Consider the following 23,709-nt stretch of genomic DNA (forward strand, 5'->3'; position numbering starts at 1 on the left):
GAATTATCTTTTTTTCTGTATATAAGGGGGGAAAAAGTCAAAACTCAGCTATTATTTCCACGATATTACTCTTTCAGAAATCTGGTATAAAAATGGCGACTTACTGCTGAGAAAAGGAACCTGCAAGAAAGAATTTAGAGTTTATTGATACTGATTGATTTCCTAAAAAAGTGAAAATAATTACTAGATCTATCATTTTTTCATATTTTGAAACTTCAATATTCAAACTTGATTTTTATATTTAGTTCTAGTTTTACGAGCTCTAAGTTATTGATTTCTTTTGGTTCCCTGATGATTCGGTAGCCTGGCCAAGCTTAAAAAAGAAAAAAAAATTGTCCCTCTCCTTCTGCTTTACTTTAATATAGATCTAGATCTACTTTAGGGGCCTAAACAAATAAAATAAAGTGCTAGATTCTAGTCTAGACTAGCTCTAGTTACTATATTCATTAGGGTAACCAATGTTTGTAGTAGGCCTATAAGAATTATAAGATTTAGCCAAATTTTAGTTTAAAAATCATGCTCTTAAAAAAAATATTTTTGATATTTTCATTCAGGTTGGACATCAATGTAATAATTTGGATACAACCTAAAAATGGCATTATCTCACAGAGATCTTGAGGATATGAAGCCTCTATTGAATGACACGGTAAAGCAGCTTCTGGGATTTAGCGAGCCAACTGTTGTTGCTGCTGCTTTAAATTGTGTCAGCACTGGATATGACACTAACAAGACTGTTGGTAAATGAATGTTGTTTTTTTCCAGAAGTTAAATAGCTTTTTAAAAATGTATTAGTAGTTTCTTAAGTGAACAATTGCCTTTCTAATTTGTTTATGAACATTTTTTATAGAGCAACTTTCTCGCATACTTGACCGTGGTCAAGCTTCAGTTCTGGCAGAGAGAGTCCATCATTTATGTGAAGATTTCAGAAACAGCTCCAAAAAGAAACGCAGAAGGGTAACAGTTTTTTTTTTTTTTAAATAGTTTATCCCATGCTGAAAACTTACTATATTTAACGTTTTAGTTTTGATGTTTTAAATTATGTAAAAGAATATTTTTTGGACTGTTTTGGTTTTAAAAACAGGATGATGTTGACGACAATATGAAACGGAGAAAGTACATTGAAGATGAAATGGAAATGGCAGAGTTTGCTTCATTAGCCCAGGCAGCATCTAAGCCTAAAAACACACTGCCGAACCTGAACCCTCCAGGTACCATGTTAACACCAGACAAGGTAGGCTATTCACTTGCTTTCACTTCTCTTTTTATCATATTTACTGACCTATGAGGTAACTTGTAAGTTCTTATATATCTTATGAATAATACATTTTTTCTCAGATTAAAGAAATGATGGCAAATGCACAAAAGATGATACAGGAAAGAAAAGCTCAGCTACAAGCAACTATGCCTATCCCAGCCCATTCTCAGGTATGTTGTGTTTATACAATTAGAGTTTGGTTTTCCCTAAATGATGCTACACATATTTAGCAGATATTTACCCCAAATCATTATGCTCTTTTACTGCCACCCTGTAACTATTGTATGTGTGTCATATTTCTGTAACTCTCTCCTCTTCATTACACATTTTAAATCTAGCATCCACTATTGTTGATGATTCCTTTATTTATTTGATAAATATATAAATTATGTTTTTTTGCTTGTTTGTTTTTTTTTATTAGAGAAGCCTCATGCAGGGTACCCCTGCAGATGCAGCCATAAATAAGGTGAAGAGAGCTGCAGAACTGCAAGCCCAAATCCAGTCCAGGTTAAGCGGTGTGGCTGGCATGTTACCGCCACCTCTCATCCCAGGCTTACAGGGCTCGGCTCAACAGCAGCCCTCACATATACCTCCTTTGGCAGGGTAAGATGTGTTCCACTACACAGTTGTCTACGTTTAACATGTGTTCTCACTTCTTGATGTCAGTGACATCTAAACTGAGATCATTTTAGCTCATTTTTATTTTTTTTAGTATACGTAATTGGACATATTTTAGTGATGAACACACTTTCTTTTAAAAGTAATGAAGGTCCAATTATAATTTTAAATTAATGTTCGAACTCTGCCTATCTACAGCAATCAACTCATAAAAGCCAATTGTATTTTAAAACTTTCCAATGTCTTTCAGACCATCTCCTCTCATTCTAAACGAAGAAGGCAAAACTATTGACGCCAAGACTGGAGAAGCAATTCAACTGGCTTTGTATACTCCAACTCTTAAGGTAAACTATTTTTGCTTTTTATGAAACCATTAGTCATCACAGTAGTAAGCATGTTTTATTGTATATATTTCAGAATTATCTGTCATTTCCAAATTATGTAGAATAGAAGAATATTACAGTTTCGCCTTTCAAAAGTAAAGAAAATGTTTATTTTTTACCAAAGTCATACCTACACAGAGCGATGTGTTTTCTCATCCAGTCTTTTGTGTATATGTTTTAAATTTCATACAGTTTAATCTCCATTGTCTCTTTTAATTAGCGTTTTTACTATAAAATTCTTTTGTTGGGTAATTTAAGATTGAACTTAAGATATACAATTTCTGACTACCTCAAAGAACTTATTTTTTAAGTCATCTAGTAGTGTGCATGTTCCAAAAATAGACCACTGTTAACTTTTCCAATAATATATTTAGCTTTATATTGAAAAATTGTGTATTTTCAAACCCTTTGGTTTTTTATAAATTTAGTTCTTTTAATGTTAAGCTTGTTTATTCATTGCCAGGCCAATATCAGGGCAAAAAGAAGAGAACAGTTCAAGGGACTCATAGAGAAGCCACCAGATGAAATTAGTGAAAGCAAATTTTTTGACAACAGGCTTTCGTAAGTTATTTTGGTATATTTTTTTTATTTTTTGAAGTATCAGTTTCATTTCTTATAGCTCATTTCTTGAATTCTATAATAAGTCTCACTTTAAAATTTCCTTTGACAGTTTAAAAGGCATTCAAAGACCCAAGCGAGGGTTTAAGTTCCATGAAAAAGGAAAATTTGAACAGCAGGCATCAAGGCTTAGAGCTAAGGTGATTTATTATATTTGATCATTACATCTGGAACTCTTGTTTCGTTACATTTAACCCTGATCTAATATGGTCATGTCATAGATTTTCATTTCCTTGCATCTTGCTGCTCTAATAAATAGGCCCAGTTGGAGCGACTTCAGGCTGAAATTTCACAGGCTGCTAAGAAAACAGGCATTGCTTCTGCTGCTAAAATTGCCACTATTGCTCCTAAGAAAGAAATTGTAAGTAGAACATTCTTTAGTAAATAAAAGTGTAAAACTAACCAAGTAAACTATTTTACTTTTAAACACTTCTTTTTTTTTTTTTTTCAAATGTATATTTTTGTCACAGGTTTTTTTGGTTGGTTGTTTGTTTTACATACAGTTTGAAAAATGAGTAACCAAAAGTTTTTTCTTTTTCCATTTGGTAACATCAGAAAGAAGGCGAGGTGCCAGATATTGAGTGGTGGGATTCTTTTATCATCAGATCCAATTCGTAAGTCCTGTTGTGTATTCAAATAATTTTTAAGCAAAGTTCACCTCAATTATATTAGTATTGTTAGTTGCAGACATTTTTCTGTCATATGCTGAAGCTGTATTTATATTTGTATTTAAGCTGTATTAGTTAATCACATTCTGTAACTCAAAAATTTATTGAAATAACTTATGGTTGATATCTTCAGATACGAAGCATTTTCTAACACTGATCCTATAGATAAAGAAGTTTATAACGGCATCACAAATTTAGTAGAGCACCCTACACAGATAGCACCTCCAGGTATGTATGCTGTTTTATAGGTAGTAAGGATTGTTCTAGGTCTGGTGAAAAAAAAATAATTGAAAAATGTCCTAAGTTATAAAAGTACAAAATAACTTATATAACTAATTTTTTTTATGAAAGTGCTAAAATGTAATTAAAAGATGTAAACCCAATGTGTTTCAAAGTTTAAGTTAAAATTGACAATATGCCCACCCACTAACATTTTCATTCATAAAAAAGAAACCTCTAATATATTTTGCCATTGCACAAGAGAAATGCCGTTGAAGAATATTATTTTGTCTTGCATATGTTTGATATTTGTTTCATTTTTTTTATTCACAGTCGAACCTAAAGACGATGTTTCTATACCAGTATTCCTAACAAAGAAGGAAAGGAAAAAACTGCGCAGGCAGAATAGGCGGGAAGCTGAAAAAGAAATTCAAGAAAAAATTCGATTGGGTCTTGCCCCACCTTTAGAGCCTAAAGGTAAATTTTTTATGGATGATATACACATTTTTTTTAATTATGTTTAAAACACTACTTTTTATTTAAATCTATATAGTCCTGTTGCTAACTCTCGCTCATTTTGTCTCCAGTGAGGATGGCAAATCTGATGAGGGTGTTAGGTACAGAGGCTGTGCAAGATCCAACAAAAGTGGAGGCACACGTCAGAGCCCAAATGGCAAAGCGCCAGAGGCAGCACGAGGAAGCAAACGCTGCCAGAAAGCTGACTGTGGAGCAGAGGAGAGACAAGAAAATTACAAAAATTAAAGAGGATACCTCTGAAGGTGTTCATGTGTCTGTCTACAGGTATGGCAGAACCTTTTTTTTTTTAACCTATGAAGTTGTTTTAAGATCTAATGTATTGGACCCAAAAAATATCGGGCAATTAAGTTGTACAGGGAAATGTAAAAATGTTGATGTCCTTGTGATTCTGTTAGATGATGATTCATTGTATTTTTAGCAGTGTTGATTTATTCTTGCTTTGATTAATATTCACTTTTTATTTACAAATATTAACAAAATAATAAGTGCAATAGACTTTGTGTACAATATACAAAATAATGTAAGGTAAATTTTTAAAAATATAACATTATGATTTTTAACAACAATCCTTTTATGGTCACACAGAGTGCGGGACTTAACTGACCCAGCCATCAAGTTCAAGGTTGAAACCAATGCCAAGCAGTTATACATGACAGGCATAACTGTCATTTACAAGGACTGCAATGTTGTTGTTGTTGAGGGAGGTATGTTGTTAACTGGTTGTCGTAATGTTTTCTTTTAAAGTTTTTACACGATAAATATTTCATTTTGCATTGTGTTGATACATTTAAGTATTACTGTTAACATTATGCATCCAACATATTTAGCTCAAAATGTATTCAGTTTTTTACTAAGCAATATATTTTATTCATAAGTCATTTTAACTCTTCTAGGCCCTAAACAACAGAGAAAATTCAAGAGATTAATGTTAAATAGAATCAAGTGGGCAGAGTCACACAAAAGGGTTAAAGGTGTAGGTAAGTGAAAATTTTAAGGCAAAATATTTGACTTGGTTGTTGGGGGTAAGCAAATTCCAAATCTAATTCTTTATACATTTTTAAATTCTTAATTTGAACTGATAACTTGTAAATATGTCGAAGAAGGATTTTAAATTGCTAGATAAGCTAGGCTAGTAAATTAAAATATTGTTTGATGAAAATTAAATTTCCTTATTATTTTAGTTAATAAACTTTTCTCATTCTAGAAGAAAATGATGATGATGGTACAGTTGATAAAACTAACAGATGTGTTCTGGTGTGGGAGGTAGGTAATATTTTACTAACACAGTAATGACAGTTTGCTGATATTTAAGTAACAGTAGACATTCTGATTAGGTTTAGTGTTTTCTGTTAGGTCTTTTTTTTTTTTTGGCACAATATAATAGGCCTACTTCGGAATTTATTTTTTCAGGGTATGGTGAAAACTAGGTCATTTGACGAAATGAAGTTCAAAACTTGCCCAACTGAGTCCTTTGCTCGCGAGCAGTTGAAGAAACAAGGGGTGGAACATTACTGGGATCTGGCTTTTTCTGGTGCTGTATTAGAGCTAGCAGGAGACGAGAGCTAGTCTATATTGTTCTATTAAAATGTTTGCCCTGTTTTATTACCTGGCATGTCACTATGTTATGGACAGATTTTTTGTAGAATCAGCTGGTTCATGTCTTATGTTAGGCAAGCCATTTTTAATACTATAATAACAATTGCTATAACTAGGATTGTTATAGTCTAAACAATTTAGTGTAAATATTAAATAATGGCACCCCTCTCAACCTTTATGTTGGTATGGGTGATTCTATGCTGTGTTATTGACCTGGGTGCTCAAATTCCAACTTTACAATGTGGAATTTAAGATTTCCAGTTATAAAATGTCATTACTGCCAATAATATCCTAAAAAAACAATTGTCTTTTTTTATTGTCTAATTTTTTTTTATTAAATTAATGAAGATTGCTTTGAAAATGTCTATAATTCCATCATATTGTGACAAAACTGTCTTAGTTGGGAAACACTTTCTTATACTGAACATTAAAAGTTGAGCTACAATTTATTTTGAATGTCACAATCAGAATATTTGGTCTGATACCAGATCTAGTAAGTTTGAGTAAATTTAATAAACAATTTTTTAAAATGCAAGTTCAATTATGATGAACTTTCCTCAAAATTAATCTCTAATTACAGTTTTAAGATTCTTGATGGTTATTTCTGTCTAGACTAGATATGGGTCAGTTGTTTCTTTAAATTTGTAATTATATAAATTCATTACACACAAGGAAATAATCTAGGACCAACATATTTAAAAAGTGTAGTAACACATTAAAACATCTCAGTTTGAAGGTAGAAAATTTAAAAGATCACTTCTTATATGGAGGATATGTTTCTTTTTGTATATATTACTATGATAAAATAAAAATTTGAATAAAAACAATCTTAACACTTTGTGTTGATTTGTAAACGCTGTTAAAGGTTTGTATTATATGTAGTTGTCCCCCTTAGTTCAATTGTTGCTGCAGATTCAAGAATTGTAAGAAGTAAATAAAAAATTAAATGCATGATTGATATCCTTGACAGAAGTTGACATAATACACTCATACCACAACTGATTAACAAATTAAAGTTCGGAACGGAAGGATTTTATGAAATTAAATTACTCAAAATTGATTATAAAATAGTTTCCCATTATGATCTATGAACTGGTGAAGTAGGGTTCACGTGTTTCAGTGACCTCGAATTATGAAGGGATAGTGTGGTCAGTACTATACCTTTACTTTCGCCACCATAAGGCTAATACCCGTCAGATCTGAGTTAAATCTGTGACATCTAATGGATTTGAGCCCAGTGTTTCTTCCAGGGTAGCTATGCGTTTATTTGTATTTTATGAGTCTTGACACATTTAATTAAAGGAAGACAACCCCGCTCCTCCATCAAATCTGACAATAATTAAGATAAAGTTTTAACAAAATTTAATTATCTGTCAATATTTGTAATAATAATGCTCAATTAAATTATCTGGAAATTTAAATATATGTATGTTTCACTTACTGCATACTCACGGCTTAAAACAAATTACCTTAAACAAGTTAAAAGTTTTTGTGAAACCGGTCTTTTATTACATTGCAACTCTTTAATAAAGACAATATGCCCTTACATATGTATTACGACTGGGCTATTGTTCATGAGGATTTAGATTACAGATCAATGAAATATATTAGGTACACAGTCGATGTAAATTTAAGAAAAAGTGAGTTAACATACGTCGTGATAGAGCAAAAACAGTGGGTAAATATTGAAATATTCAATTTGAATCATGTGGAAAATTAATGTGATTAGAATGTTTATAACTGCGGTCAACGCTGTTACAATTAGCCCATCATACAGAGACATAGCGAGGGGTGCGGACCGTACAGGGTGACACCATTTACGTCAAAAAAATTGCAAAATGTACAGAAGAAAAATGCTTTTTTGCCAGTTCCATTAATGATTAATTAAAGTTAAAAAGTCTTTTAAGTCGAAAATGGACAATTATTACCAGGGGGTGGGGTGACACCATGACGTAAACGTGCTGTTGAAAAAAAACAATGACTACATCTGTATTAACTGTATTATTAACAGAATATAGATAAACATCGACCTACGACGCCATGGAGCGGCCTACATATTTTTAGCGCAATTTCCATTCTGGAGAATTGCGATTAACTCGTCATTTCTGGGAATGTATGAATGGATGGATGGATGTATGTGTGTCCGCAGCTTTAAGTCGTCTTTAAGTCGTATCTCCTCCTCAACGAAGCAATATCGAGGACTAGTTCCAAAAGCAAATATGTTAAGCAAGTTCCGAGGATGAACATAGGCCAAAAAAAAATTCCCGGAATTCCTTCCTGGATTTCCCGGAAAAACCAAAAAACCTTTTTTAAAAATGCAGTTTTTTGCCCATATCTCGGTAACCATACCACTTAGCGACTTGAAACATTTACCAATCGATTCCTGCCATAATTTAGAACAATATTGCCGAAGAAAGTTTTCAAAAATATCCTTTCGTTCGGCCACAAAAAAATAATTAAAAATTTTTAAACTGAGCACCGTGTAGGCCTAGGATGATTTGGCGCAAAGCGCTGAGGTTCGAAAGGATTTTACCATAGCGAATGAGAGGAGGTTCGAAAGGATTTTTTTCTATTTTGTTTTGAATTATTGAAACTACTTGTGTTGCATTATTTATTTGCTGAATATATGATTTATCTCGATTTAAAATTGTTATGGATAACATAAGGAAATTGCGCTTACATTGTCACCAGACTTTTTATTAACTTGTTTTAGTGGACAAACGTTATTACTACATTTGTGTTCTATACAGTCGACTTATAAAAAAATACAAGCCTCCTCCCATCTCGTCTCACACAACCTTCTTTCTGTTAGGGGGTCGTCCATAAATGACGTCACACTCGTAGGGGGGAGGGGGATGGTCCGTAATTTTGTGACGGTGTGTGATGAGGGGGAGGGGGTGTTCAGATGGTGCAACGTCACACTTTTGCATTATAAAAAAGCAATGTTAGAAAACGAATTTTAGACGTTCTTTCGCGTTTTAGATAACTGTTTTAATAAATTGTAATTTGAATTGATTAAAATAATCTATTTTGACAGAGTTCAGATAAGATTTTAGAAAAATATCGATGTTTTATAAAAAAATGCAACTGCAATTTTGAGGGGGGGGGGGGCGTTGTAGGCTGAGGTGTGACGTCATTTTAGGGTGGGTCTGGCTTTTTGTGACGTGTGACGGAGGGGAGGGGAGGGTAAAATCGTCAAAAAAGCGTGACGTTATTTATGGATGACCCCTTGGAGAATCACTCTCACCACAAACAGACCACTTGCTTGTAACCTTATCCACACACGTAGATAGTGAATAATGGGTTCGGAAAAATGTTTGGCTAGAGGTAACTGTATAGATATACCAGCCGTGCCGGCCAGGCGTTGCACTGGCCTCTGTGAAAAAAACTATCTGTAAAGGACCATGACTTGTGTGTTTAGTAATCAGCAAATATCCGGTATTGTCCAGGTTTAGGAAATATATTACTTTTCGAGTTAACTCTAATCACAATCAACCAAAACCAAAACACTCTAAAAAACGCAAACATAAAACAAACACAAATACAAACACAAACGAAAACGCAAACACAAACGCAATCACAAACACAAACACAAACACAAACAAACGCAAACAAAAAAGCAAACGAAAACAAACCCAAATCCAAACGCTAACACAAACCCAACCACAAACGCAAACCCAAGCACAAAGAAAACACATACGCAAAGTGCTCACAGTCTAGCCCGAGGCGCCAAATCGCACTATGCCGGGGCGCTGGCGGAGCCGCCTGATTCTACTTAGTAAACGACTATAGTACCCCAACTTATTCATAGTCTTTTGCAATCACTTAAACGAACGTAGGCGCCATTGCTAACACGGGAAAACCCGGGGCGCCAAATAACACCCTGTCGGGGCGTCGGAGGACGCCCTGATTCGATTCAGGTTAAGACTATAGTAACTTTTCTTATCCATAGTCTATCGCACTCTTTATTTGGTTTTATAATACTTTCAATATTATTTTTTTAATATAATTAATTTAGATGAAGAGCACTTAAGATATATGACGATGAAGTCTATTTTTTTTTCTCCTTCTATTCCTTTGTAATTACGGATCCGCCGTCCACCCGCCACATACAGAATTCAACTTTATACATTAAAAGTTAGTTAGGGTTCGATAGCTGGGGACAACAAATCCTCAGTGTGAGAAAACTCCAAGATCAAATCACTGCTGCCTTGCAATTTGTTACTTGATGGACACAGGCTATGGGGGCAAATTGAAAATGCCCCCCTCCTTCCCATTTAGTAATTAATTTTGACAAAAAATACAAAGGCGTAGCGAAGGGGGGGGGGGTACATATGTTCCAGGGCGCCGACTATAGGGGCGCCAAAATAAGCACATATACAATTTGGAAACGTCGGATCGCTTTTAACCAGACTATGTCACACAACTGATGTAGAAAACAGTAAAATATGTTAGTAGAGCCGAGTAGCACTAATTTATTTTCTTAACCTCGAGTGTTTAAAAAAACAGTACCCCCCCCCCCCCCCACACACACACGCGCCTTTAAATACGCCATTGGCGTTCGAGGAAGTCAAAGGCGCTGGGAAGATGATCTTATTTTCGCTTACATCACCCCCTCACCCCCCCCCCCCCCCCCCCACACACACACACCGCTCCTGCATGTACAATTTCTACTCTCGACTTACTTCAAAACAAAAATTGTCAATATAATCATGTCTTTCTTTCTTTCTTTCTTCAATAAAAAAAATGCAGTTCTGTCACCCGTCAATATTATCTCCTAACCCATTCTGACATAATTAAATTATCGTTTAAATATTCATGCAAGTGAATCATCTGAACTGAGTTGCAGTGTTCGTCTCAGGCATTTCTCCGATTGGTGCTGGGTGGGGGGGGGGTTGTCTGTAGCACGTCCACCGCCCAGTGTTTCTTCCAGACTTTTTTCTCCGGGGGGGGGGGGGCACTTGAAATTTTCGGGGGGGGGGGGGGCGGTAGACTTTCTTCGGGGGGGGGGGGGGCGGGACACTGTTAAAAGTATATATTTTCTATATAAATTATATGAATTTCATTTCGTTCGGGGGGCGGTAAAAATTTTTCGGAAGAGAATGCCTGGAAGAAACTCTGCCACCGCCCCTCGCCCTTTTATATTATTGATATATTCAATTAATTTTTCAACTCCACCCTGAAAGAAACCTATCATAATCAGAGTTTCTTCCAGTGTACCCCCCCGAAAATTTCAAGTGCCCCCCCCCCCCCCCCCCCGGAGAAAAAAGTCTGGAAGAAACACTGATCATAATGAACTAATAGTAATTAGTATAGGCAGTATTCTAGTTGATTATTTATAGTATTTTATAGTATAGTAAACTATTACTTGATTTTTCAAAAACAATAATAATCATATTATTAGTTATAATGGCAAATCAAATAATTTAAGAAAGATTCATTAAGACAGTTGCATCATAATTTACATTTTACAAATAATATAGCTACCTTACAATATAATGCCTACAAGAATTACCCGATAGGCCTACCTGCTATTCAACAATTTCTTTTTTTATATTGTACCAGAAATATTTGGATAACTGAAAGAAATAATTTTCGAAGTTATTTTCCTTATCTTAAGCGATTGTTTTGTTTATATCAACAACTAAGCGGATAGTGAGATACAGAATCTAGCAGACGACTAAATTCTACTTTTTTTTGTTTTGTTTGGTAAGTAAACTATTCTTATAGATCTACAAATTATTAATTTAACTAACATTAACCTAAATCATTTTATAATGTATTGACTGCATTGTTCACCACCACAGGAGAGGTAGATATAGATCTAGATCTAGAATTATAGATCTAGATCTAGAATCTATAAAATAAATAAAATGATTTAATGAAATGAGAAATGCCAGAATCACAGAATCAGATGGATTTTAATGTTGATTGATTTTGATGAATAGGAATGCATGTCGGTAAAATCACGATATAGCGTCGGAAATTATTGGGTAATGTTCGTTGAGTTTCGGTAACATTCGTTACTGTAAACCATAGTTTATTTGACCGGTGAAAGAAAAATAAAGTCAAGTGCATTAAATTAATGTTTTAACTTAATTTAATGTTTAACTGACAAAAAATTAGCAACAATTAGTAAATCTAATATAATTAATAAAGTCGAGTGTAGTAATTAATGGTTTTTTTTAAGAAACAGAAAAAAACCTGCAGAAGATTTGCGACAACCAGCTCTAGTTCTGTTAGTAAATAAGACGATTAGATTAACTAAAGTTAAGTTAAAAGTAGTAAGAATAACTAGAATAATGTTTAGTAGCAGCAATAATTAGCAAATACACTTAAACTAATTAGACATACAAAATAATTAGCAAAACAGTTTTTAAAATGCAACTAAAATCAATCCTTGCACATTTAAAAAATTATGCATTAAAAAATAATATGGCGGCAAATAAATGATGGTTTACAGTATTTCCGGTGGTTTCCGGAACGGCTCGACAGACTACGCCATGGTTTTACTGTTTTTTACTGCTATACAGTTCCGGAATAATAACCGACGCTATATCGTGATTTTACCTGCATGTCTTTTACCGAGTTGTCAACGATATCCATATAGATCTAGATCTAAAATATAAAATTTATTTCTAGCCGCTACGACTACGACAATGAGTGTATGGTGAGTCCTTATAAAAATATAAAAGGAGGATCTACTGGATTTCTCTAGTCTAGGGCTAGGCCTGTAAATTTAAATTATGCCTAATTAGTAATTAATTCATTAGTCTTACATATTAGGCCTACATATTAGCCTACATAAACTATAAACTACTAAAATGCCTAGATCTAGAACTTGCTAGAGCCTACATAATAATATATCTCTATTTCTAATAATTATATAATGAATAATGTATCAAAATGCTAGTTTCGGGGTGAACCAAAAATCATAATAAATGACATCACACCTCTAGAGGTCTAGGGGGGAAGGGGGGTTCGTAAATTGTAAAAATATTTGATGAGAGGATGGGAGTAAGGTCATATAGTCACTTATAGTGTGATTTCACACTAATGCATTAATGCATATTAAACAAGTAATATTTGAAACTGAATTTTCTCCATTATCTTACATTTAAGAAACTGTTTTTTGTTAATTGTAATAGAAATTAATTAATATATTTTCGGCATATAGTTTTTAAAAAGCTTCAATTGGGGGGGGGGGGGGGGGGCTGTACTGTATGAATGAAGTGTGACATCATTTTAGGGAATGTGGGGGGGGGGGGGGTGCTTTTTGTGACGGTGGGGAAAAACATTAAAGAATTGTGACTTCATTTATGGATGACCCCTTAATGATTAGGCTAAACACAACTTCTTTTTATTCTTTTATTCTACCATCTTCTCTAATAATTTTTTTCTTTATCGCTAAATTAAAGACTTTTCTACTATAAATCTAGCCTTGAAATATTTAACAAAAAACATCTATTATTTAATCCCGGTCCTGAAAGTCACTCTCCCTGTATTCTCTCTCATAGCCAGACCCTCCAAACCCTAGATTTTTCAGGAAAATTTTTATAGTCAAACTATAAGGTTAAAAGTTAATTATTATTCATGTCTATACTATATGAATATGTGATTGTGGTTACATACATTTTGTTAAGATGGTATTAAATAAAAATAATTGACCGAAATCAAGTTAATTTTACATCATAGTCCCCTACTGAATTTCTCACTGACTTGCTTTACTTGTTGTTTTAAAACACTGCACAGCCATGATTGAATCACTGTTCTTACCAAGAGAAATATAATACAATGATACGTTAACTTACAGACCTGACCGTCTGTATGGAACAGCATTATTTTTTTCTGGTCTCTGCATACCAGCCACTTTTACTTTCCCCAAATTGAGTTAGATACTCATTTGAGCTGAGTGGACTCAAGAATGTCATATGAACCCAAACCATTCAATCCAGCTGAACTTACATTTTACAGCTCATGTGCTTTATCACTCTCGACCTTGCTTCCAATAATAGCATACAGAATTCAACTTAGCTAAGTCATCACTAGCGTCCTGTTAAACATTTATAAAGCCTATAAATAAATAGTGGGTGATTATAATAAACCAAGGGGTCATCCATATATGACGTCATGCTTTTTTTGATGATTTTTTACCTCTCCCCTCCATCACACATCGTCACAAAAAGCCAGACCCCCCCCCCCTAAAATGACGTCACACCTCAGCCTACAAAAACCCTCAAAATTGCAGTTGAATTTTTCTTAAAACATCGATATTTTTCCTAAATCTTGTTGGAACTCTGTCAAAATAGAGTAATTCATTTTCTAATATTGCTTTTTTATAATGCAAAAGTGTGATGTCGCACTATCTGATCACCCCCTCCCCCTCATCACACACTGTCACAAAATTACGGACCCCCTCCCCCTACGAGTGTGACGTCATTTATGTACGACCCCCTAAAGTGGCTAAAGAGAATATATAATATATTAATTCTACACAATTTATTTCAGTATAAGCTAAATAGGACTTGGTAACACAAAACTGATATAAGGTTGTTTTTTTTTTTGTGAAATAGTAATATTTTACTTGCATGTGGGGGTAATGATTTCATTGCTAAAAACACCATAATGTTTATCTTGAAAACAGTATGCTTATACATCACCCTGAGTAAAGCTAACTTATAGTGTAAATAGATAAGCCAACTGTACTGCTTTAATGCACAACCAAAATTAGTGATCGCAGGATATCAAGGCCTATTCTTTATCTCTGATTGTACATTAAAAATCATGTTTCTGTGAGAAGGCTGAGTCAAGTGGTAGAGAACATGATTACTAACTAGAAAGTTTAAGATCGGTTCCTAGGTTTGAGTCTGTGTGATGTTCCATAATTCACCATACTCAAATAATTAGAATACCTAATTCGATTTTGGAAAACTAAAAGTGGCTAGGTATAGTGTTGTCCACACAATCATTTCATAGCCAAGAAAATCTCAGATTACCTCTACTTCATCTGCTCTAGGGATCATCAGGTCCATAATGTTTTTACTTAACATTTTATTTATATTCATTCAATCAATCAATTTTTAAGGCACCACTGTTAATTTGCTCAACATTTGCAGCCATCTGTCTTGGACTTCTGCTGCTCTGGGTAGTCCTGCAGTGGGCAACCCTATCCTATCTTTGGTTTCCTCCATCCAATGCCGTCTTTGCCTTCCCCATCTTCTCACTCCAGTGCCTTCCATTATTGTCATTTAATACAATTTTACCTTTAATTTTATTTACAATCTTATATTCTTAGTAAAATGTATGAAATGTTTGATTGTTTACTAATAAAAGTGCTGATGTGACAAGTTTAGGGTCACATATCAGGCCACACTTATCATGTAGGCTAAATGTGATGCTAAATGTGATGCCCCATTTGATCAATAACCCCAGAGACAGTGTTTTGTCTGGTACTTTCATTCTCCTTACATGTGGTGGGTTCTAATATTGTAATGCTCATTTTAGTATTTTAAAAAATATGTAGACCTATGTACATTTAGCTTCTTATTTGAAATTGTGTTGTGAATCAAACATACAACTGCCCTCCCTCCTCCTTACCTAGTTCTTAAAACCTTTTCTTATTATGTTTGTGTAGTGTAGAAGTATCAGTCATGTTCTACAGATAACATTGTTGTTATAAAACAATGACACTAATACGCTTACAAAGACTTTTTAAAAACTGCATTTAGTCTCCTTGCTTATGCCAATTTATGTATAACAAAAATTGCTTATTTCATATGAATCCTATATAATGAAGCCACTATCAATAGGCTTTTAAATAATTTTCTTAGATAAACAATACAATTTACCTGTCTAGGTCTATAATTTTTTGTGTAAAAACATTGTAGGAAAGGGATCGCTTGGCTTAGTGGTAGAGCGCTAGACTGCTAAACTGAGAGTCTTAAGTTCAAAACCGGGCTCAATTCAGTAGAACGTCCATGGGTCTGCCCTCTGATAGGTTCCTACCATGCACTAGGAAAACAAAGGCAGCTGCGCATAATGATGACCGCGTTATCTTCTTGTATGCCGAGGTCATTGAAGCAGATGAACTCTACTTCATCTGCCCCATGTGTCTTGGGCACAAATGGGGAAAGATGATGAGATAAAACTTGTGAGAATATCAAATGGGATAAGGTGGGCCTACACATGAAATAAAAATTACTGTAATTAATTATAGTGTTATTTGGATATGTAGCTTGTGGATAATAATAAAGGGATATCAATTTGTTATATAAGTTTGACTAGTTCAACTGAAGGCCTACCTGTGAAATAATAATATTTTACCTTTTTGATGATGTATGATCTCATATAGCCTATACTCTCTTTAATGACACTTTTAAAAAAAGGCTATTACAAAAGTTATTGAGTGGGACTTTGATAGGCAACTTTCTGCTGCTTGCCTGGGATGTTAGAATGTCAGTGTCAGAATTTCTTTCAGGCACTCCCCCCCCCCCCCCCCACTACACACTCTAAAGAAGGTTCACCTCCCCCTACCCTGGTAAAAAGGAATAAATATGTAATTTATACAGAAAATATATAAATTATACCTGGAGGTTTCAAATGCCCCCCCCCCCCCAAAAGGGGTAGTCTACTTCTATTACTTTGTTTAGTCTAATTTAAAATGGCTAGATTGCTGTATGATTGCATACGGGAAAGTTATAGGCGTATTCAATATCGGCCTTCTGTTTCCTACAGCAGAAAAAAATATTTATCAAACACAGACGTAGCTGTACCATTTATATTGTGTTCTGTCATTCGCGCTAAAAAAAAAGATTTTTTCTTCTTCGTTAGACTATAAAGCTTTTCTAAATAAGTGGCTGGTAAGATTCTTTTTACAATTTCTTCTGCCTTTGATATGGCGAGAAATAAAATATGATCTACTTTTTAAAACAGAGAAAGTAGTAAAACCAAATACTCCACACTAACACACGATCATCGAATTAGATCTGACCGCCCACAATGATAAATGGCTTTCCTTTTGTGGCGCTGATTGCACGCCTACGCGTACTCATTCCATGGCGGCTGTCAGTATCATCGTAACTCAAATCATTGGCGGCTCCGTAGTTCCATAGCGGCTGTTAGTTTTAGAATATCTTAACTTAAACTACAGACGTCCTTGTAGTTCAATAGCGGCTGTTAATATCATCGTAACTTAGGTCCATAGCGGCTGTTTGTTTTAGAACCATCGTAACTTAACCATAGACCAGAGTTTCTTCCAGGCATCTTTTCTCGGGGGGGGGGGGGGGGAGAGAGAAAGTCTACATACACTTTTACTAGTGTCCGCCCCCCCCCCCCCCCGAAAATTTTAAGTGCCCCCCACCCCCCGGAGAAAAAAGTCTGGTAGAAACACTGCCATAGACGTCCGTGTAGTTCAATAGCGGCTGTTAGCATCATCGTAACTTAAACCATAGACATCCTCGTAGCCCCAACGTGTTTTTTGTTTTAGAACCATCTTAAATCATAGACGTCCCTGCAGTGAGTGGCTCATGTGTCTATATGAGGGAGAAAGGGGTCTGGGGTTGTTTAGTGCGCGTTAAAAATCAAAATGTATTAAATTATGGAGTTATGCATGTAGGGTGTGGGGTGTAATACATTGCCCTTTGCAAACCAGAATGCCTTAAAAGAGTTATGTGATAATTATACAAAGTTGAAAACGGGCAATAATTTTTTTTTTGCTTTGTGAATCGAATTATACCAAGGAATATTTGGTTCCTTTACAGCGCTTAAGAATTCTTTTACATAACCGGTAAAGTGTTGGTCAAAGCTAGACGTTGGTCAGATAACATCACTTTTGAGTCCCCCCCCCCCTCCCCACTCCCTCTCCATCCCAACTGCAATGTTTGTTTTTCTAAACATATGTTATTAGGCTGTCAACATTAGGTATCGGCCTACTGATCAATTTCTCTTACAAAAATATAACCGCTAATACCAGTTTGAAAAATTGCTCGCTAAAATATAAAAGTGTAACGTCCCACGTATTGAACACCTCCATCTCTCCTGTTCAAAAGTTACCCTTTCCAGTATGGGGTAGTTTAAGTAAATTTCATCTGTTTATTTGATCCATCAGAGTGAGGTACCCATCAGAGCTGGGTGGACTCAGGGACGTTCTACTGGTCTGACCCTGGAATTCCACCTCAAGACTATTAGGGTAGTAGCCGTGTGCTCTACCGTCTGACCACGCCGTCCTTTTCAACATCGTCGTGAAAGGTCGGACACCCCCCCCCCCCTCCCAATTTGGAGTATGACGTTATTTACACCCCTCCCCCTACCCCAACTTTCTGGTTTCTGACTGACATTATATAAACCAGGCTTGTGATCACTCCATCCCTTCATATGCCGAGGTCATGAAAGATATGAACTCTACTTCATCTGCCCTATGGATCTTTAGTTCTAAAAGGGGAGAATTTCTTTACTTTTTTATCCCACCGATTGTCACAATAGGCACTAACATAAACTTTGACCAAAACCAATGTTGTAAAGTTAATATAACTGTACCAGTACGTTGAATAATGGGAATATTTTTCCTTGCAGTTAGATAGTAAGTCGCGTATATTTCTTCAAAACAAATGCTCACTCCCACCCTCTGATGCCGTGCAATGATACATTTTGTCACCTTTGACCCTGATACACTGTTTATTTCCGTTACACTCCTGTGATTAAAAATATAATCTCCACAACAAACGAAGCGAGGGCATTAAAGTTGTTGCACCACTACAGTGTAAACCCAGGGGCTGTCTGTAAAAAATTCGTTCGTTGTTCAGTCGTTTAATTGATTTTTTTTTTGTAAATGATCGATTCGCTGCTTTTGTGTCAAAACAAGTGCTCTAGGATCCGAATGATGCACGCTGCAACATGCGTTCTCCAATAATACTTGGAATATAGTTATACACTGAATTAACACGTCCACACACTGTTTGTTTGTGTAAATCATATATATATATATATATATATATATATATATATATATATATATATATATATATATATATATATATATATATATATATATATATATCAAATTCAATATAGTGAAAGTGGAGACATTTTACTTATATTGTAAAATCGGTTTTCGATTTCTGCACTATCGTTAAATGAACTAAATATGGTTGATTATTTATGAAATGGAGTATATTTTAAACCTGTCGACAACTGGCACCAGTATATGGATGTAATCGCCACAGGCCCCCTACCATCGCCTGCTTTATTCTCTACACAAACTGGTTTACGGTAAGCTATCGATTCAATCAATAAAACGCCGGCCCAATTCCCATTTTTCGGTCTTGCATGCACTCATTTTTTTTTTTTCAAATGTAAAGTTAACGAATGTCATAAAAGTTTAGTACATCTTTAGGCGATCTAGCGGGTGTTGATATTTCTGTGTTTTTTTTAAAAGACACTACACAGTAATATATATATATATATATATATATATATATATATATATATATATATATATATATATATATATATATATATATATATATATATATATATATATATATATATATATATATATATATAGGCCTATATATATATATATATACTTATTTGTAATATGCATGTGTGTGCCCTAAATTAAATGTTTTAAATTACGTGGAATGTTAATCCACATTGCTATTAATTAAATATACCTATGCCTTTTGTTTCTCACGATTTACCGTGTGAAATAGTATGTAGTTTATCATATGAGTGTTTGTGTATGTCCCAAACCACTGTCTGTTTTTCTTCGACTAGAAAATTTCTTGAATTATAGGCCGACATTGATTTTATAAGGTAGTTAATTTATCCATACAACGAGTAACGCGATATATTTGATTGCGTTGTATTTGATGATTTATTTGTATACTAATATTAGCTGATGCATTACCATGAATGGAATTCGCTGGATTAGTGTTATTTGAACTTGACGACACGCTCGGATGTTCCAACGGGAAGTGGTAATGATGGAGCGAATGTTGATTGTCTGGGTGGCGGGCAGCGCTCGTGAGCAGGGGCGGGGAACTCGGGCTATTTTGTAGTCCAAGGGGGTGTACAAAAAAAAATATGATTAAATGAAAAAAAAAATCTTATTACCCGGTGTATAAAAAAAAAATCCGGCGGGAATAAAATACATTCTTTCAGTCGAATCAGTGAGGAGAGAATACAAGGACGCTGGTTTTTTAGTTCTTTTCTGGCGTGGAAAATATAAGAGAATCGTGTGGTTTAATCAAATTTTTAGTGTTTTCTACCAGCGATTTTATGTTCTAGGTAACATGGAGTTTGTGATGCTTTTTTTTTTTATTAAATCACGTTAATAATATCTGTTCTCGCTAGTCTGAATAGTGATGAGCGATTTTATTTGGTGCAACAATGCTATTGGTGTCATTTAAAAGGTTTATTCGTGTGCTTGATTTTGATTGTGATAAGTTCGCAGAAGTTTAGGCACATCTTTTTTTCTCCTACAGACAATAATATAGTTAGAAAAAAAATTCGGTGTTTAAAATTACTGATAAATCATATACAGAATATATTCGTAATTACTAAGATTGATTGTTGTGTAAAATATGTTCACTCTTTGATGGTTAATTATTCAAAGATTAAAATATGTAAATATTATACCTAGGAGCTTTTGACCTAGCCGCATTCAGAAAAATCTAACTACAATTTTAAACTAAAGTTTACTTTACTTTTCAAGTTGCTAATCCGACCAAGACCTAATGTCTAGACAGACGTCATTTTAAAAATAAAAAAATATATAATAATTTCGTTTTTCCCCCTTTAATTTATATATATATATATATATATATATATATATATATATATATATATATATATATATATATATATATATATATATATATATATATATATATATATATATATAACCCCTATCTAATGCTCGTATAGCAGATGAGTATACTGCTGCCATACTCGTCCGTGCTTAAAGCCAGCATTTCAGCGATAGCGAATCAATTAGGTATTAACCCAAATTGAACAAAAGTCCCCCACAATGTTCAACTCAGCGGTAGGCCGAGAGAAAAAAAGTTGTAAGCACGAAAGGTCGACTCGCGATATAGTTTGTATGGGGATACCCGGTCATCTTTGTAGAGGGGGCGATGCGTGATGGATGCTACGTCGTATACAATGTCGCATGCTAGTGGTACCAATCTTTGAAGGATATAATTAACGTAAGTAGCTTCGTTTAATGTTATTTAATTCAGTTAATGTCTCACCTTTTAATTTTGCTTTGTTTTTCTTTTCTCGTATATTAAAAACGAAGTATAAGGGAGATATTGGAATCGTGCTCAATAATCGTCAGATATTTTGACAGTTTTAGCCTTTTTACAACTCCATAACGGAAATATAAAGAATGTAGGCCCTATTGTAATCGTGCGAAAAACCTAAAGTGAGATTTCGACAAACTTTAGCGTTTTACAACGTTCCGGAGCCGGAAAACTTAGTTTTGCAATCTTGTCCGTCTATGTGTGTGTTTATGTGCATGTTCAGTAGGCCTGCGGCGGAAGCTAGATGGACGAGGTTTCAAATATAAGTATTAAATTGTATGCGGAGGTTTCTTTCAATTTCGGAACTATTTCCGGTAAACTGAAGTGATTCTGTTATCTATTACCACGATAACTTGAGTACTGTTTCAGTTACGTAGACGAAATTTCATATCTAAGTATAAGAGCTAATACTTAAATTACATTCAAATTTTGAGTGACCTCCGATATCTGTAAGTGGTATTTTATTCTTTTTCAGGTTTTTTAAAATACCGATAACTTAGGTACTGTTTTAGTAAGGTGGACGAAGTTTTAAACGTAGGTCAAATATCTTATTTTGTTGATTCTTTTAATTTTTGAGTGATTCCCGATGACCGGAAGCAGTACTTCACGCCTTTTCTGATTTCTTAAAAAATATCAGTTCTACTGCACCGATTTGTTTCAAACTTTTCGTTGCCAACTTTATAGTCGGACTGCACTGAAAGGGCCATCCCCCTTACTGTTATATAAGAAAATCAAGAAAGTTTAGGGACGATCACTCCCGCTTTATTTAATTAGGATAACTCGTTTGTCTATTTGTTATATAAATTACAAATGACTCGAAAATATTTCAAGGTAGACATCTATACCCATCTTTAAATTCAAACATAATTTTATACTATTTCGCTTTTAGTACGCAACTGATGAATAGACAATGTTTTGTTCTGTTTATATAGATAGCTGATTGGATGTCTTGTAATGCGGTTTTTTATGACTAGTTGAGTACATTGGGTAGTATTACCAACGGGGGACCAGCTAGCTCTTAAGCTATCAATAATTGACAGTTAATCATATTACTAACCGCACAGGGGGCAGCTAAATAACCCGACCCCCCCCCCCTCCCTTTCTGAGACAATTAATATTGGTAGTGTGGTACACAGTGCTATTGTTGGGCTCAGTTCAAAGATACGCTGTTAGAAAAAAAAAATTAAGGAGGAGGAGTGTTAAGTCGTATTCCCTTCCCTAGCAACCGATTTACGTTGCATTCTGTTAGTAAAAAAGGACCTGATACTTATTTCTAGCCCGAAAATGAGCCCGCCATCAAACAAAAGATAGGTTTGCGAACCCAACACGTATTTAACAACCGAAAGGCGCAACATTTTTCATTAATATCTATCATCTAGCTCGTGAACTTGAGTTCTTATGGCTGTGGGGGGAGGGGGGGGGGTTGTTAATGCCAAGCTTATTTTTTTGGCGCGAGAAAACATCCTCATCAATGTTTAATTATTTGAGAGAAGATCCAATGAACTTTTTGTCTTTATATGTATATATATATATATATATATATATATATATATATATATATATATATATATATATATATATATATATATATATATATATATATGTGTGTGTGTGTGTGTGCGTGTGTGTGTATAACGATGTAAATAATCAACAGTCAAGATTTATGATCTTTTCTAAATCATTCATCATTGATAAACTTTCGTAGGCTACATCAATAAAAAATAATTGAACCCTTCGATCGAGATTATTCGCATGTGTATGTCATCCATCAAGGTTGATAAGCATTTCCCTCTCCGTTCTTCAATGCCATTTATACTCAACAATTCTAGCCAAGCACTCAGAAATAGAATAGCTATCATAAGCACACCCTCCGCTACCCTCCCTGGTAGAATATGTTTCACCAGTCTCGTGGGTTAACTTCAAAGTAGTTAGGTAAATGGATGCTCCGTGCTGAGGCCCAAACTACCGGCTTAGTTGTATGAAGCTATCGTGAAGCCATCGTCGCATCGATTAGTAAAATGTCCCGTTTTACTTTCGCTATGGGTTGTTTATTATGGCTATAAGTGTAATAAAATAAAGCAAATTATTCACCTTCTAGATCTAGTAGTTAAACATATTTGCCGTATGTAATTTGTATTTTTTTTTCTCAACTTAAAAATGCGGACTGTACTTAATTAATTTTAAAAAAATAATTTTTATATTATTGTGGTGTTAATTATAGTAAAAGTTGTGCATAAAGTTTGAATTTCACTAATTATCATGTGTATTAGTGCGTACTTTTTCTTGTTTTTCTAACGGGACTTCTCGTGATCCCACGACAAGCCATTCTTTTCGTGTTCAGTTCAGTCTTGGTTATCTTTACCTGCTGGACGCCCGTGTGGACAGTGGCTATCGCGATAACAAACAAATGTAAACAGAACGACCTGGGCAGGACGTAATGTCCAGACATGTTGTCGATTGCCCACTTCTTGGCCGGACAAATCGATCAGTTAATAACAAGCAGGGAGAAGCAC

General features: G+C 34.6%; 1 protein-coding gene across 1 annotated transcript; it reads left to right on the forward strand.

Moving 5' to 3' along the window:
* Positions 1 to 81: 81 nt before the first annotated feature.
* LOC131949123 (U4/U6 small nuclear ribonucleoprotein Prp3) lies at positions 82 to 6,712 on the forward strand. Its single transcript, XM_059310885.1, has 18 exons — positions 82 to 170; positions 555 to 737; positions 848 to 954; positions 1,082 to 1,231; positions 1,336 to 1,425; positions 1,677 to 1,858; positions 2,124 to 2,217; positions 2,720 to 2,817; positions 2,927 to 3,014; positions 3,134 to 3,235; positions 3,430 to 3,488; positions 3,676 to 3,770; positions 4,095 to 4,238; positions 4,349 to 4,562; positions 4,884 to 5,002; positions 5,192 to 5,275; positions 5,503 to 5,561; positions 5,709 to 6,712. Exons 2-18 carry the CDS (start codon positions 593 to 595, stop codon positions 5,862 to 5,864), a joined length of 1,986 nt encoding a protein of 661 aa, XP_059166868.1. The 5' UTR covers positions 82 to 170; positions 555 to 592; the 3' UTR covers positions 5,865 to 6,712.
* Positions 6,713 to 23,709: the final 16,997 nt, after the last annotated feature.

The sequence above is a fragment of the Physella acuta genome, unplaced genomic scaffold, assembly GCF_028476545.2.
Source record: "Physella acuta isolate Inbredline_101_S28 unplaced genomic scaffold, ASM2847654v3 ptg000674l, whole genome shotgun sequence".
Taxonomy (NCBI): Eukaryota; Metazoa; Mollusca; class Gastropoda; family Physidae; genus Physella; species Physella acuta.

Excerpts from the sequence above, each read along its gene's own strand:
- LOC131949123 (XM_059310885.1), top strand. The coding sequence starts at position 593 with ATGGCATTATCTCACAGAGATCTTGAGGATATGAAGCCTCTATTGAAT. Across the intron at positions 3,489-3,675 it reads TTTATCATCAGATCCAATTC|ATACGAAGCATTTTCTAACA; the intron begins GTAAGTCCTGTT and ends TGATATCTTCAG. Across the intron at positions 5,562-5,708 it reads GATGTGTTCTGGTGTGGGAG|GGTATGGTGAAAACTAGGTC; the intron begins GTAGGTAATATT and ends TTATTTTTTCAG.